Source organism: Bombina bombina, chromosome 3, assembly GCF_027579735.1.
Source record: "Bombina bombina isolate aBomBom1 chromosome 3, aBomBom1.pri, whole genome shotgun sequence".
In the NCBI taxonomy this organism is placed as follows: Eukaryota; Metazoa; Chordata; class Amphibia; order Anura; family Bombinatoridae; genus Bombina; species Bombina bombina.
In genome coordinates this window covers 633,271,133-633,285,851 of record NC_069501.1, presented here as the reverse complement: position 1 = coordinate 633,285,851, position 14,719 = coordinate 633,271,133, and the positions used below count along the sequence as shown (strand labels likewise).

Here is a 14,719-nt window from a genome sequence, read left to right as displayed (position 1 = left end):
ATAAGAAATTTAAATGCACATGGTTGAGCCAATCACATAAGGCATCTCTGTGCATCCACCAATCTTCATCTACTGAGCCTATCTCGATATGCTTTTCAAGCAAAGTATGTCAAGATAGGAAGAGAAGTAAATACACTATTTCAAGCTCTTAAAGGGACACTGTCCAAACAAATTTACCATTGGTGATTGAGCATGAAATGTTAATCAACTTTATTATTTAATACGATTATCAAATGTTAAGTTATCTTGTTATGTTTCTTTGAAAATCAATAATGATATTTTATATTACGGACAATTGTTTAATAAAAACCTGGGTTGTCCTTGACGATTGTTGCATCAATTATTCCAAACAATCAAGTTCTGTCCAGAGTACTGAAGCAAATAAATTAGCTATTTACTGCCTTATTTCTAAAGTAATGATAGCAACATCACAATGAGCATTCATAATATGAGACAAGTTTTAAAGTTGATTAAAATAGAATACTCATTCAGAATGTATAAATCATTGTTTTTTTAAATGGCTACCTTTAAGTATATTTTGAGTTCATGTCCCTTTAAATAAACATTTCACAATAATGCTTAATATATCATAAACCTAGGCACCTTCCTTTTGCTAAATGAGTCTAACACAGAGCTTTCCAAACTTTTCATGTTGGTGACACACTTTGTAGACCTACATCATTTCGCGACACAGTAATTCAGTTGTACTAGCAAAAAGGAGGTTAAACTATCTTGTTTTAAGAGATACGGACACATACATAAATTATATAATCACAAAATGTATTTACAAGTAACAGTATGTGCAAGAATTAAAAAACATGTTTAATAACACCAATATCTACTTACTATTTTAATGGGATGTATGAGGTTGATGAGATGAACACAGTTTCGGAATATTTGTTGTAATATTAGATAAAGACACTCACATTTCATCATCAAGCATTTTTAAGCTTCCACTTCCTATCCATATATCAAGGGCAGGAGCAGCAATGCACTACTGGGAGCTAGCTGCAAAGAAATCCCACTGACTTCTGACTTCAGCTCAGCGTTTAAGCTGCCACCCTCAGAGCTCTGTGAGTCCGACTGACTACTGCCCACGCTGCAAACACACTGCTGTCTCACTCACTAGCTACACTTGCAGTCACGAGCCAATTAAGGAGACTACACGTGCAGTCAGGAGCCAATGTGCCACCAAATCTGCCAATGGTAATAGTTTCAGTACCCACTGAGCTGTGCCAATTGGTTAAGATGATCTGTGACCCACTAGGTATCACTCACGTGTCAACCATGTGATATGCGTAGCAAGCAGGTGGAAAGTCAGAAACCAAAAAACAATGTAAAAAAAATAAATTTTAATTTAAAAAAATTTGTGCTGAAGCAGGGACACACCTACACACTGCTGCCGACACACTAGTGTGTCCCGACACACAGTTTGGAAAGCACTGGTCTAACATATGAGTAAAGCAAATTTAGATTAACTTCTAGATTGTTTTACACACTGACTGAAATATATTTATTAAATGAGGTCTTTTTTAGCCTTCAGCGTAGAGGGACATTAAGCTATATGTTATGTATGCATTTTGTATCATAATCTTATATTTGACCAACTTAATATGTTTTGTTATTCAATCATTATATTGTAATTATATATATTCGTGGATTAAATACATCTCTACATAGGCTATTTTGATGCTGATTGTTGTTTGCATATAGATGCCTTATATCATTGACTAAGATATGTGCATTTATTTTTATTTTAACAAGTATATTTAAAGACTGAATGTAATTCTATAGTACATTCTAAATATGTTTAAATTCTTGTATGATATTTGTAACAATGTATACAAAATATACATTTTGAATGACCCCTTTAAGGACCCAAACATATTGTATTTTGATTTAACATTGACAAAATAAACTAAAGGGGAAATTACATTCTATATAGATATTTGATGTCTAACCCAAGAGGTAAGATTGTAATAAATACATAATATTACTAAGTATAGTTAAATGACTCCACTAGAAAATTACATAGATTAACCTGGCATCCAATAACTAATTATTAAAAATTATAAAGTTAAATGACCTACCATTTATAAATGTAATAATTGTAAAATATTTTCTAATAATGTTTTGAGATACCTAAGGAAGATACATGATCTTATACAATTCTTTTTACATTCAACAACACTGTCACTTTCATGTAATTGAACCACTTCACCTTATTAAATGTTAAAACAATCATAATATTAATACATATCCTAAATATTTTTAATATATACTTTTTCAATATAAAAGCATTGAAGAATATGACTCCCCAATTAATGTTAAAATATATCTTTTAATATTCTCTGAAGAATTTTATTTTCTACTATTAATGCATTATTTTCTCTTATGCATGTGCTTGTCAAATAGCCAACTACCAGTCATGGGAGTCCAAGTTTTATTTATTTACAGATTATATTGATATATATTAGAATCTGCTAAAAAAAAATATATATTTAATAGAAAATAATTAAATATTCCATGAAGTCATCAGATGCCAATCTGAAATGACAAATAATAAAAATGGAACAAAGTTAATACACACGTTGTAAAATATTCATAAAATACATTTAAAATCATATGGTGTCTATGCTCTAACTTTGATCAACATTTTTTAAAGATAATCATTACATTCATTTTAAATTAATGAAATACATACACCATTATATTGTTGATTAAAAATAATATTTAAATTTCAAAAATTAAATTTATACATAATAATGTATATCACATGTAAACAATATATGTATGCTGAACATAAATGTAATATTTCATGTCCATTCAAATACCTCTATATCAACTATAATATGTATTCCTTTTTCTGATTGTGATCCCTAAATATCTAATTAAGAACTAAATATGACTAATGTATGTAAGCTACTAATATTCTACAGTCTTCACTAGCATGCATTGGTACACCAACCTGGACAATGCATGGTCTTTGAAAGTCAATTCAGGGGTAAACAGTTGATCTTCAATAGGTGTCTTATTCATCAGTTCATTAAATAGAGGACTGGGAAATACCATCTAAAAAAGTAAAATCATCTAAGTGTCTGATTGTGATCCCTAAATATCTAATTAAGAACTAAATATGACTAATGTATGTAAGCTACTAATATTCTACAGTCTTCACTAGCATGCATTGGTACACCAACCTGGACAATGCATGGTCTTTGAATGTCAATTCAGGGGTAAACAGTTGATCTTCAATAGGTGTCTTATTCATCAGTTCATTAAATAGAGGACTGGGAAATACCATCTAAAAAGGAAAATCATCTAAGTGTCTGATTGTGATCCCTAAATATCTAATTAAGAACTAAATATGACTAATGTATGTAAGCTACTAATATTCTACAGTCTTCACTAGCATGCATTGGTACACCAACCTGGACAATGCATGGTCTTTGAATGTCAATTCAGGGGTAAACAGTTGATCTTCAATAGGTGTCTTATTCATCAGTTCATTAAATAGAGGACTGGGAAATACCATCTAAAAAGGAAAATCATCTAAGTGTCTGATTGTGATCCCTAAATATCTAATTAAGAACTAAATATGACTAATGTATGTAAGCTACTAATATTCTACAGTCTTCACTAGCATGCATTGGTACACCAACCTGGACAATGCATGGTCTTTGAATGTCAATTCAGGGGTAAACAGTTGATCTTCAATAGGTGTCTTATTCATCAGTTCATTAAATAGAGGACTGGGAAATACCATCTACAAAATAGAAAATCATCTAAGTGTCTCCAATAGGATGTCTCCACAGCCTTATTCTATCAAATAGTTTGCACTTACCATGTGAACATGTCTTTGTATGGTTTTCAAGGTCAGCAGAATTTAAATATGCCAGACATGATCCCATTGGTATACTTCAATTTCAATCTTGGCTTTTTCCCCACTGTCAGTCTTGGAAATCTTCACTGTCAGGCTTCAAATTGTTCCCTTTCAGTCTTTATATTAAGTCATCTCCCTAATGTAAGAAATTATATATAAAGATTTCATACAAGTGTGTGAATCAGTTCTGTACCCCTCTCCCACCCCCCATTTCATAATAAATATCTATCACTAGCTTACTAAGCCTGTGTATGAACCTGTGTTATTTTCTATCAAGTGTGAAGATGAGTCATATTGAGCAGAACAAACCTCTGTGTGACATTGAACCATAGTCATTCTAGAGTATCCCTTTCTGATTATGTACATAAGTAATGTGTAAACAAAGTTATATTTTTAAAAATGTATGCCATATTATGTATTTGTGTACAAATCATGCCAGCAACAGTCCATACATTTCTACTTACCATCTGATGTCCTCTATAAAAACCAGGTGGCAAAGACTCGCTATAGGACCCAATGCCCAGAGCATCACCTATATTATGAGAAATAAATATTATTATAACATTTGATCAATACTAACATGTTTGCACAATTCTCTACTTGTCATTTCCCTAGAGTTCACATCTATTGAAAATACTCCAGTGTAACTTCTATTATTTACCGTCTAAAGTGGCGGTTGATGACGTCTGCTCTGACATCAAGTCCCTCGTCCTGGAATTCCCCCTCTAGAACAGGATCATCCTCCTCATCTCTGAGGAGGTCTCTGTCCACCGGGACGGCCTGCAGCATCCCAGCCCGCTGTGCAATATTATGCAGGACGCTACAGGCTACAACGATCTTAGCCACCTTCTTTGGGTTGTACTGGAGTGCTCCTCCAGAACGGTCCAGGCACCTGAATCTCATCTTCAGGAGCCCGAACATCCTTTCAACCACCGCCCTGGTTCTCTTATGAGCCCTATTGTAGTGCTCCTCAGACACATCAGTTGGGCTACGCAAGGGGGTAATGAGCCAAGGCCGGCTCATGTACCCAGAATCACCTATAAATTTAGAACAGAACATAATTCAAACAGAATACTTAAACTAGTATATTGTTGTATAAATATATTTTTTAAAAACCATAATCCATATTAAAAGTTGTCAGAAACATAAAAAAAATAAAAAAAATTATATATAAATCTGTATCTAGCCATTTCATCTAAGACATGCTACATATGCGTATTTCTCCTAAACCAAACCTTGTGTAAAATGCTAACTACATGTTTACATTGCATTCTCTATCTGAACACTTAAGGTAAGACATGCTACATATCTGCATTTCAATAAAACTAGACATTAGCAGAAATAGACAATGACAGGGTTAAATTGCATGAGATAATATCTTGCTATTTCATCTAAGACATGCTACATATGCGTATTTCTCCTAAACCAAACCTTGTGTAAAATGCTAACTACATGTTTACATTGCATTCTCTATATGAACACTTAAGGTAAGACATGCTACATATCTGCATTTCAATAAAACTAGACATTAGCAGAAAAAGACAATGACAGGGTTAAATTGCATGAGATAATATCTTGCCATTTCATCTAAGACATGCTACATATGCGTATTTCTCCTAAACCAAACCTTGTGTAAAATGCTAACTACATGTTTACATTGCATTCTCTATATGAACACTTAAGGTAAGACATGCTACATATCTGCATTTCAATAAAACTAGACATTAGCAGAAAAAGACAATGACAGGGTTAAATTGCATGAGATAATATCTTGCCATTTCATCTAAGACATGCTACATATGCGTATTTCTCCTAAACCAAACCTTGTGTAAAATGCTAACTACATGTTTACATTGCATTCTCTATATGAACACTTAAGGTAAGACATGCTACATATCTGCATTTCAATAAAAATAGACATTAGCAGAAAAAGACAATGACAGGGTTAAATTGCATGAGATAATATCTTGCCATTTCATCTAAGACATGCTACATATGCGTATTTCTCCTAAAACAAACCTTGTGTAAAATGCTAACTACATGTTTACATTGCATTCTCTATCTGAACACTTAAGGTAAGACATGCTACATATCTGCATTTCAATAAAAATAGACATTAGCGTCGGTAAATAACAAATGGTTAAATTTAATCCTATAGCTGAACATGACGCTAACAGTTAAAAAATACAGGGGCAATTGTCAAAATAATTAACCATGTTGTGCACAAATACTCACCAACGAGATAACCAGGGGGCATTTGTCTTTCCTCAAACTGTCTCCACAGGGACGACAGAGAGAGGATGCGGGCATCATGACAAGCACCTCCAAAATTCGCATACACATGCATAATCCTCATCCGTGCGTCACAAACATACTGCACGTTGAGGCTATGAAAATGTTTGCGATTTCTGAAGGGCAAGTCATCAATTGGAGCACGCAGCGCAATGTGGGTACAATCAATGGCTCCCAAGACATTGGGCAATTGAGCAATATCAAAGAATTCCCGCTTCAGGCGCCTCCAATCACCATCATTCTGTGGGAATCCTATGTATTGCTTACTGATACGTACCATGGCGTTCAGAAAGTTATCAAACACCCCAGAGAATGTACCTTGAGCCAGGCCATGCATGTACAGTTCTCCGGATTGAAAACTCCCGGAGGCCAGGACGTATAGACAGCTTAGCATCTTACTCATGGGGGGAACAGCAGTCCTTATTTGTATACGTGGCTCCAAATGAGGTTTAAGAAGATCGTAAAGGCCAATGAGCTGTTCGCGATCGAGCCGATACTTATCAAAAACCTCAAAGTCACTCATGTTTTCCAAGGTGGGTCTCACCCTGTAGACACGAGGACCTCGAACCAGACGACCCCTTCGTCTCGGTCTGAGCCGCCGAGGCTGCCTGATTCGACCAACAGCTAGTTCGCCAATAGCACCACCAGCAGCGTCTACCATGTCATCGTCATCCATCTTTCAAAACAGCGTAACAAGGTATGCACTTGATCTGATGTGGATCACAAGTGATGCATTGGCCATGTTGTTTGGGGGATTTATAGTACAATTAGTCCAATGGTAGTGAGTTTGTAATGATTGCTGATTGTATTCACCTGTTTGTATGTGAGCGGCGCGAATGCTTTCACAGTGGGCGTTTATTTGTTGTTTGCTGAAATGTTAGTTTCAAACAATGATTCTCAATGTGAAAGTGTCAAATATCACACATACAGTGCATGTTTGTAATGTTTGATCATATGCGTAATCAATATTTCCTAAACGCGATGTTATAGTAACAAGCACACGTCCAGGCTAACATGAATGAAAGTGCATAGTTGTGTATAATGTGCATCGAATGTGATCGATCAATGTTGCTGCAATATTGTTTGTAAATGATAAAGTAACATCTGTAGTATTGTATATATAAGTGATTTCAGAGCTGTCAATATTGTATGCGTCCCTTTAAAATCGCAATAATAATTCAGAACTTCCCGTCTGTCATCTGTAGTATTATATATATAAGTGATTGCCGAGCTGTCAATATTGTACGCGTCCCTTTAAAATCGCAATAATAATTCCGAACTTCCCGTCTGCCATCTGTAGTATTGTATATATAAGTGATTGCCGAGATGTCAATATTGTATGCGTCCCATTAAAATCGCAATAATAATTCCGAACTTCCCGTCTGCCATCTGTAGTATTGTATATATAAGTGATTGCCGAGCTGTCAATATTGTACGCGTCCCTTTCAAATCGCAATAATAATTCCGAAATTCCCGTCTGCCATCTGTAGTATTGTATATATAAGTGATTGCCGAGCTGTCAATATTGTATGCGTCCCTTTCAAATCGCACTAATACTGAATAACTTCCCGTCTGCCATCTGTAGTATTGTGTATATATAAGTGATTGCTGAGATGTCAATATTGTATGCGTCCCTGTAAAATCGCAATAATACTGAAGAACTTCCGGCTGTCATCTGTAGTATTGTATATATAAGTGATTTCCGAGCAGTCAATATTGTATGCGTCCCTTTCAAATCGCACTAATACTGAATAACTTCCGGCTGTCATCTGTAGTATTGTATATATAAGTGATTGCCGAGATGTGAATATTGTACGCGTCCCTTTCAAATCGCACTAATACTGAATAACTTCCGGCTGTCATCTGTAGTATTATATATATAAGTGATTTTCGATCTGACGATATTGTATGCGTCCCATAAAAATTGCACGAATACTGAATAACTTCCGGCTGTCATCTGTAGTATTATATATATAATTGATGTGCGATCTGACAATATTTCTGAATTGTCCCATTGAAATCTCCATAATAATGCTGTTCAAAAGTGTGTTTTACGTATATGTTGTATTGTAGTATTGAGTGTTAAAGTTCCTAAAGGGGCGGTACAGTGGTGAATCTGTGATGTGTATGGTTGAATCTTCTAATGACGTCATGATATTATTAACCTGCCTATGTAGTTGTGAAATCCTCATTGTGTTGTTGTATTGTGCTACATTGTTATTGTGTGCTGAATAAAATCTAAATGTGTGCTTTGTGGTTGCGTGATGGGTGATGCGTGTTATGTACATGTACGTATATATTGTGATTGTGTCCCACATATGCTGACTTCTATATAGCGGTCTGGCATTGTTGTTCCTTCCCATAAAGTGACATCTGTAATCTGGTGTAATGATGTTCTTGTTGTACGTAATTCCTAATGGTTTCTGGTGATGGAATCATGATGTTAAAAGTACAGTAAAATCCATATGTTGTGTTTTGTGATTCCTCGAGAGAATGTAATGTGTTTTTCCCCCATCATTTGAATGCACATGTATGATTGAATGTTAAAAGTAATGTATGTGCATCCATGAGTGATCATGTGTTAAGCCTATGTAGATATGCAGTTGCTGCAAGCATATGAGTTGAATAACAGAAATGCAATAATAAAGGTAAATGAGAGATGTTTCCCATTGTGTAGTGTTTGTGAATCCAGAAATGTGTATTGAATTTTATTTTAATTGTAAATGTAATTTTATTGAAATAATAATGTGTTACTAGTGATGGGGATTTGTAGTTGATGTAATCTAAAAGTGTTAAAAATATTTATGGTGTGGTGAATATTTAATATTAAAAAACATAAGTCCACCATAGGGAAATAGTCATTTCTTGATCTATTTATCATAGCTGGGTCTAACGCATGAAATCATGTATTTTCTAGCGCTGGTATTTGGAGTTTTTCAGTCTACGCTATTTGCGTGCGTTAGGGAAATGAGGGTTTCGCGTGCACGAGCACGTCTTCCCAATAGAAGTCAATGGAGGCTCCAAAGATTTCTATATTTTTTTTTCTAAGACTGGTTTTCCTCGTAAAGTGAGTGACGTCATGAGCTTGTGTGAAAAAGTAACTAAATCGTGTTCTTTTTGTAATAAATAAATATTTTGTGTATGTAATGTGGTGTATATTGTTTGTATGCATCGATGAGTGTATGTTTGTGATAATGTTATTCGTTAGATGTAGGTATATGAGGGTCTTTTCCCGTATGTCCATGTAAGTCAATGGGAAAATGGATTTGTGTGGATTTTTTTCAAACACCCGAGATCTCGCAACTTTAATCCTTTGTATTTTAAAGAAAAAATAAAAAATACGAAAAATAAAGATAGTGTTGTGTTTGTATGAGTGTAAGTGTACTTTGTGTAATATTTGTTTTGTGATTCGTGGATGTTTTTTTGTGCGGTATATGTTTACTACTGGGTCTGAGGTGGCGGTAGAAAGTTGAGCGTTAGGTGTATTTTGAGTCGCGGTAAATAAACTCTAAATACCGGAGTGCGTAAAAAACCCGCGTTAGGAGCCTCTAACGCTGGTTTTGACGGCTACCGCCGAACTCTAAATCTAGGCCAAAGTGTCTTAAAACTGCATGCTCTATCTGAATCATAAAAGCTTATTTTGACTTGAGAGTCCCTTTAATTCTACAGATATAAGTAGGCTGTCCATCATAGATACAGCTTAAAGGGACATGAAACCCAAAACATTTCTTTCATGATTCAGATAGAGACTACAATTTTAAACAACTTTTTAATTTACTCCTATTATCTAATTTGTTTCGTTCTCTTGGTATCATTTTTTGAAGGAGCAGCAATGCACTAATGGTTTCTAACTGAACACATGGGTGAGCCAATCACAATCAATATATAAATGCAGCCACCAATCAACAGCTAGAACCTAGGTTCTCTGCTGCTCCTCAGCTTGCCTAGATAAACATTTTCAGCAAAGGATAACAAGAGAAGGAAGCAAATTAAATAATAGAAGTAAATTGAAAAATTGTTTAAAATTGTATTCTCTATATGAAACATGAAAGAAAAATTTTGGGTTTCATGTCCCTTTAAATGTATTCAGAGGTAAATTCTTAATGCACATAATCTGCACTGCAAAATTCTTCAGTCTTTGTAAATTTAGGACATTTATGCCTGAGCTCTTTTAGATTACTATTAAAAATAAAAGCTACTGGAGTGGGGGGGGGGGGGGCTTATTTGAACCTGTGAATTTCAATTTGGCACCAAGGGGCGCAGTTACCTGTACTATATTTACACTTAGTGTCTCATTGTGCTGTTATTCATTTTATAATGACGTTAATTAGAGGTAAATTCTATAAAATGTGCCAGTCCAGATGTGGTGTTCTACGCCGACACTCACAGTGGAAGCTCTCACGGAATTCTACAAAAAAAAATAGGGTCTGTCTCTGCAATTGGGGAGGTTTCTCTAGTGGAAATAATGAGAGCTCTCTGCTATATAAAACTTCGCAATGGAGGACCATTTTACGGAAAAAAAAACAAAAAACAATTGTGCTTTGTATTTTAGAAGTACAAATTTCTATGTGTTTTTACACATCCAGTGTACTTAAATTACAATCTACCCTGTGCATATTTAAAGGAACATTGTACACTAGATTTTTCTTTGCATAAATGTTTTGTAGATTATCTATTTATATATGGGGGTGTTTTTGTCATACTGTATAGTTTTTCTTATTTTTTAATAACATTGTGCTGATTTTCAGACTCCTTACCAAGCCCCACAGTGCCATATGTATACACGCGTTTACAGACTTCTGCTGGCTCCTGTTTATGTTATCTGTATTTTTCATATGCAGGGAAGGGCGGAGTGTCTGCTCTTCTTGTTTACCCAGCCCCTTTTACTTGGTGTCCCAACCTAACCTCATCAACAGTGCTAAACTGGAAGCATCTAAGTAAGTTTTTAAAAGGTTTTGTACTGGATTTTTAGACCAGTATCTGCATATTCTTCTTTATAGTAGTGTCTATTACATGCAGTTAAATGAACATTGGTGTATACTGTCCCTGATTTATATCTGTGTAATTTACATACAATTTTACATTTTTGATAAAATAAAATTTTTGATGCACCTTAAAGGGACATGAAACCCAAATTTTTCTTTAATAATTTAGAAAGAGCATGAAATTTTTAACAACTTTCTAATTTATTTCTATGATCTAATTTGCTTCATCCTCTTGATATACTTTGCTGAAAAGCATATCTAGATAGGCTCAGTAGCTGCTGATTGGTTGCTGCACATAGATGCCTTGTGTGATTGGCTCACAAATGTGCATTGTTATTTCTTCAACACAGGATAGCTAAATAATGAAGAAAATTAGATAATAGAAGTAAATTGAAATGTTGTTTAAAATGGTATTCTCTACTTGAATCATGAAAGAAATGTTTTGGGTTTAGTGTCCCTTTAACAGTACTTTTTGTTTTCCTGTGTCCTTTTGTGTGAATGGTTCAATTATTCATTTTTTATTATTTTGAAATGACATTTTTCCTTGTGCGCTTTTGTAATGTATGCATCTCTTTCCCATAAGAAAATGTAGTATGGCCCCTTAGCGAGACACCATGTTTTCAGGGTGAAAAGTGGCTTTAAAGAATTGCACCAGGGAAATAGAAGTACTGGTGAGCATTCTTATAGAATCTCACCAGCGCAGAGACCTTTTTAGAATTGGGCCCTTAGAGAAAAGACTGTTGGTCCATCATAGACACAGGCGTTATGTCTTAGTCAGTTTTCTATGCAAAGTATCTTTAATAGAGATTTATTTGTCCTTAATCCTCACTCACAAAATACATTCTAAAACATTTTCCTGTTTTGTTAAAGGGACAGTAAAGTCAACATTAAACTTTCATGATTCAGATAGAGCATGCAATTTTAAACAACTTTCCAATCTACTTCTGTTATCAAATTTGCTTTGTTTTATCTTTTATTGAATAGTAAAAACTAGATAGGCTCATAAGAGCTCAGGAGTGTGCACGTGTCTTTAGTACTCTATGGCAGCAGTGTTTGCAACATTATTTGTAGCTTTGCTATACAATGTTGCAAAACACTGCTGCATAGAGTACACGTGCACACTTCTGACCTCTTATGAGCCTACCTAGTTTTTACTCTTCAATAAAAGATAAGAGAACAAAGCAAATTTGATCATAGAAGTAAATTGGAAAGTTGTTTAAAAATTTGCATGCTCTGTCTGAATCATGAAAGTTACATTTTTACTTTACTGTCCCTTTAACATTAAAAAATATTTGTTTGCTTATTAGTGCATTTGTTCTCGTTTTTAAACGTTACAGTCTTGCTCGTTATCTGTACTGTTTGCCATATATCTCTCTAACAAATATCTGTGCATGTAAAGGATATTTTATATCTAAATCTTATCTGTTAATTTTCAAGGTAAAAGCACATGTCTGTGATTGCAGTGCAACTCGGTCAGTGTGGCAACCAAATTGGCTATGAACTTTTTGATGTCATCTGTAGTGATCTTCACAGTAAGAATGGAACTTGTTCCAGAAGAGAAAATAAGCTCTATCAAGAAGCTTGTAAGGAAAGATTCTTCAATGAGGATGAATCTGGAAGTATGAGTCTTGAAATCTGTCCTTTTTGTTGTGTTTTTTTTATTTTATTATTTTTACATTTTTTATGTATATATTTCTTCTTGTTATGTTTTTCTTTTATGTTTGTTTTTTTTTTTTTTTTTTTTTAAACTCTTATTGTGGCATTATAATTTATAAAATTGTTTTATGTGTTTTACTTTGCAGATTTAGTAGCGAGGGCTGTACTTGTTGATATGGAACCCAAAGTAATTTCTCACTCATTATCAATGGCTGCTCGTTCTGGACAATGGAACTATAATCATCATTCACATTTTTCTCAGAAGCAGGGATCAGGAAACAACTGGGCAAATGGGTAAGATTTAAATAAAATAATGCTCCTCATCTGACATGCTTATACATTATAGTAAATAAATCTATTCACTTAAAGGGACAGTCTACTTGAAAATTGTTATTATTTAAAAAGATAGATAATCCCTTTATTACCCATTCCCCAGTTTTGCATAGCCAACACTGTTATATTAATACACTTTTTTACCTCTGATTACCTTTTATCTAAGCCTCTGCAGACTGCCCCTTATCTCAATTCATTTGATAGACTTGCATTTTAACCAATCAGTGCTAACTTATACAAAACTCCAAGGAAGTGAACACAATGTTATCTTGCTATGTCTAGCTGTGAAAAGCTAATAATATGCAAGGGCTTATAAATTAGCATATAAGCCTACCTAGGTTTAGCTTTCAAAAAAGAACAAAGCAAATCTGATTATAAAAGTAAAATCAAAAGTTGTATAAAATTGCATTTGTTTTCAAACAAGCTTTATTGATTTTTTTTCAAAGTAACATAAGTGATGTTTTAAAATACAAAAGGCATACAAGTATATTGTCAGTGCAAATCTGCAATGAAACAGGATTTGATACATAACATTACATATTGACTAATGTTTAGGGTTTGTTTATCTCGGTGCTTGATGAGTGTTCATGTCCAGTCTTTATGGATCTTACGTTCCCCTTTTTGAGCTTGTCCTTTTTTTTTTTTTTAACTTTAACATTGATAATAAAAACATTTTTTACATTAGGCTGTATATCAATACTGTCTGCCTGAACTGATAAAATGAAAGAGGAGAGGGGGTAGGTGGTTAGGTAAAGGGACACTGAACCCAAACTTTTTCTTCCGTGATTCAGATAGAGCATGAAATTTTAAGCAACTTTCTAATTTACACCTATTATCAAATTTTCTTCATTCTCTTGGTATCTTTATTTGAAATGCAAGAATGTAAGTTTAGATGCCGGCCCATTTTTGGTGAACAACCTGTGTTGTTCTTGCTGATTGGTGGATACATTCATCCACCAATAAAAAAGTGCTGTCCAGAGTACTGAAGTAATAAAAAAGCTTAGATGCCTTCTTTTTCAAATAAAGATAGCAAGAGAACGAAGAAAAATTGTTAATAGGAGTAAATTAGAAAGTTGCTTAAAATTGCATGCTCTATCTGAATCACGAAATGTGGGTTCAGTGTCCCTTTAAGGGAAAGAAGGAGGAAAAAAAGGGGAATCATGTTAAGAGTATCTGAATGTAGTTTGTAATATTGTTAGATTGTGTTATTCCAAATGGCCAGCATCATTTGTGAGTTTCTAATTTATGTGCTTTTAGGTAGTGGTATCTTTCTAATGTGAGGAGTTCAGTCACTTGTAAGTGCCATTCTTGTACAGATGGCAGATTCTGTGTTTTCCATTTTTTGGGGATGAGCTTTTTAGCATAATTAATTAGTTTTGCTTCATCTTTTATCTTAGGCAATGAGCAGAATAATAGGGTTTCAGTTGTGTTAGAGATTTGTATGTTTTAATTTCTCTGATATTATGTCCAGGGTCTCTGTCCAGAAAACTCTCATTCTCGGACAGGACCACCAAATGTGGAGAAGAGAACCCTCCTCTTCAGCATGTTCCACTCATAGAGGGTAATATCT

At 34.3% G+C, this 14,719-nt stretch overlaps 1 protein-coding gene across 5 annotated transcripts in view; it reads left to right on the top strand.

Moving 5' to 3' along the window:
* The window catches only part of TUBD1 (tubulin delta 1), a 127,459-nt gene that overhangs the window by 15,996 nt on the left and 96,744 nt on the right, over positions 1 to 14,719 (top strand). For 4 of the 5 annotated variants that reach the window (XM_053707334.1, XM_053707336.1, XM_053707337.1 and 1 more), the window contains exons 2-4: positions 11,017 to 11,112; positions 12,598 to 12,779; positions 12,963 to 13,110. In XM_053707334.1, the coding sequence (XP_053563309.1) occupies positions 12,608 to 12,779; positions 12,963 to 13,110 (320 nt within the window). In that variant the 5' untranslated portion in view covers positions 11,017 to 11,112; positions 12,598 to 12,607. The remainder of the gene's footprint in view (positions 1 to 11,016; positions 11,113 to 12,597; positions 12,780 to 12,962; positions 13,111 to 14,719) is intronic. The other variant, XM_053707335.1, reaches the window with a different exon arrangement.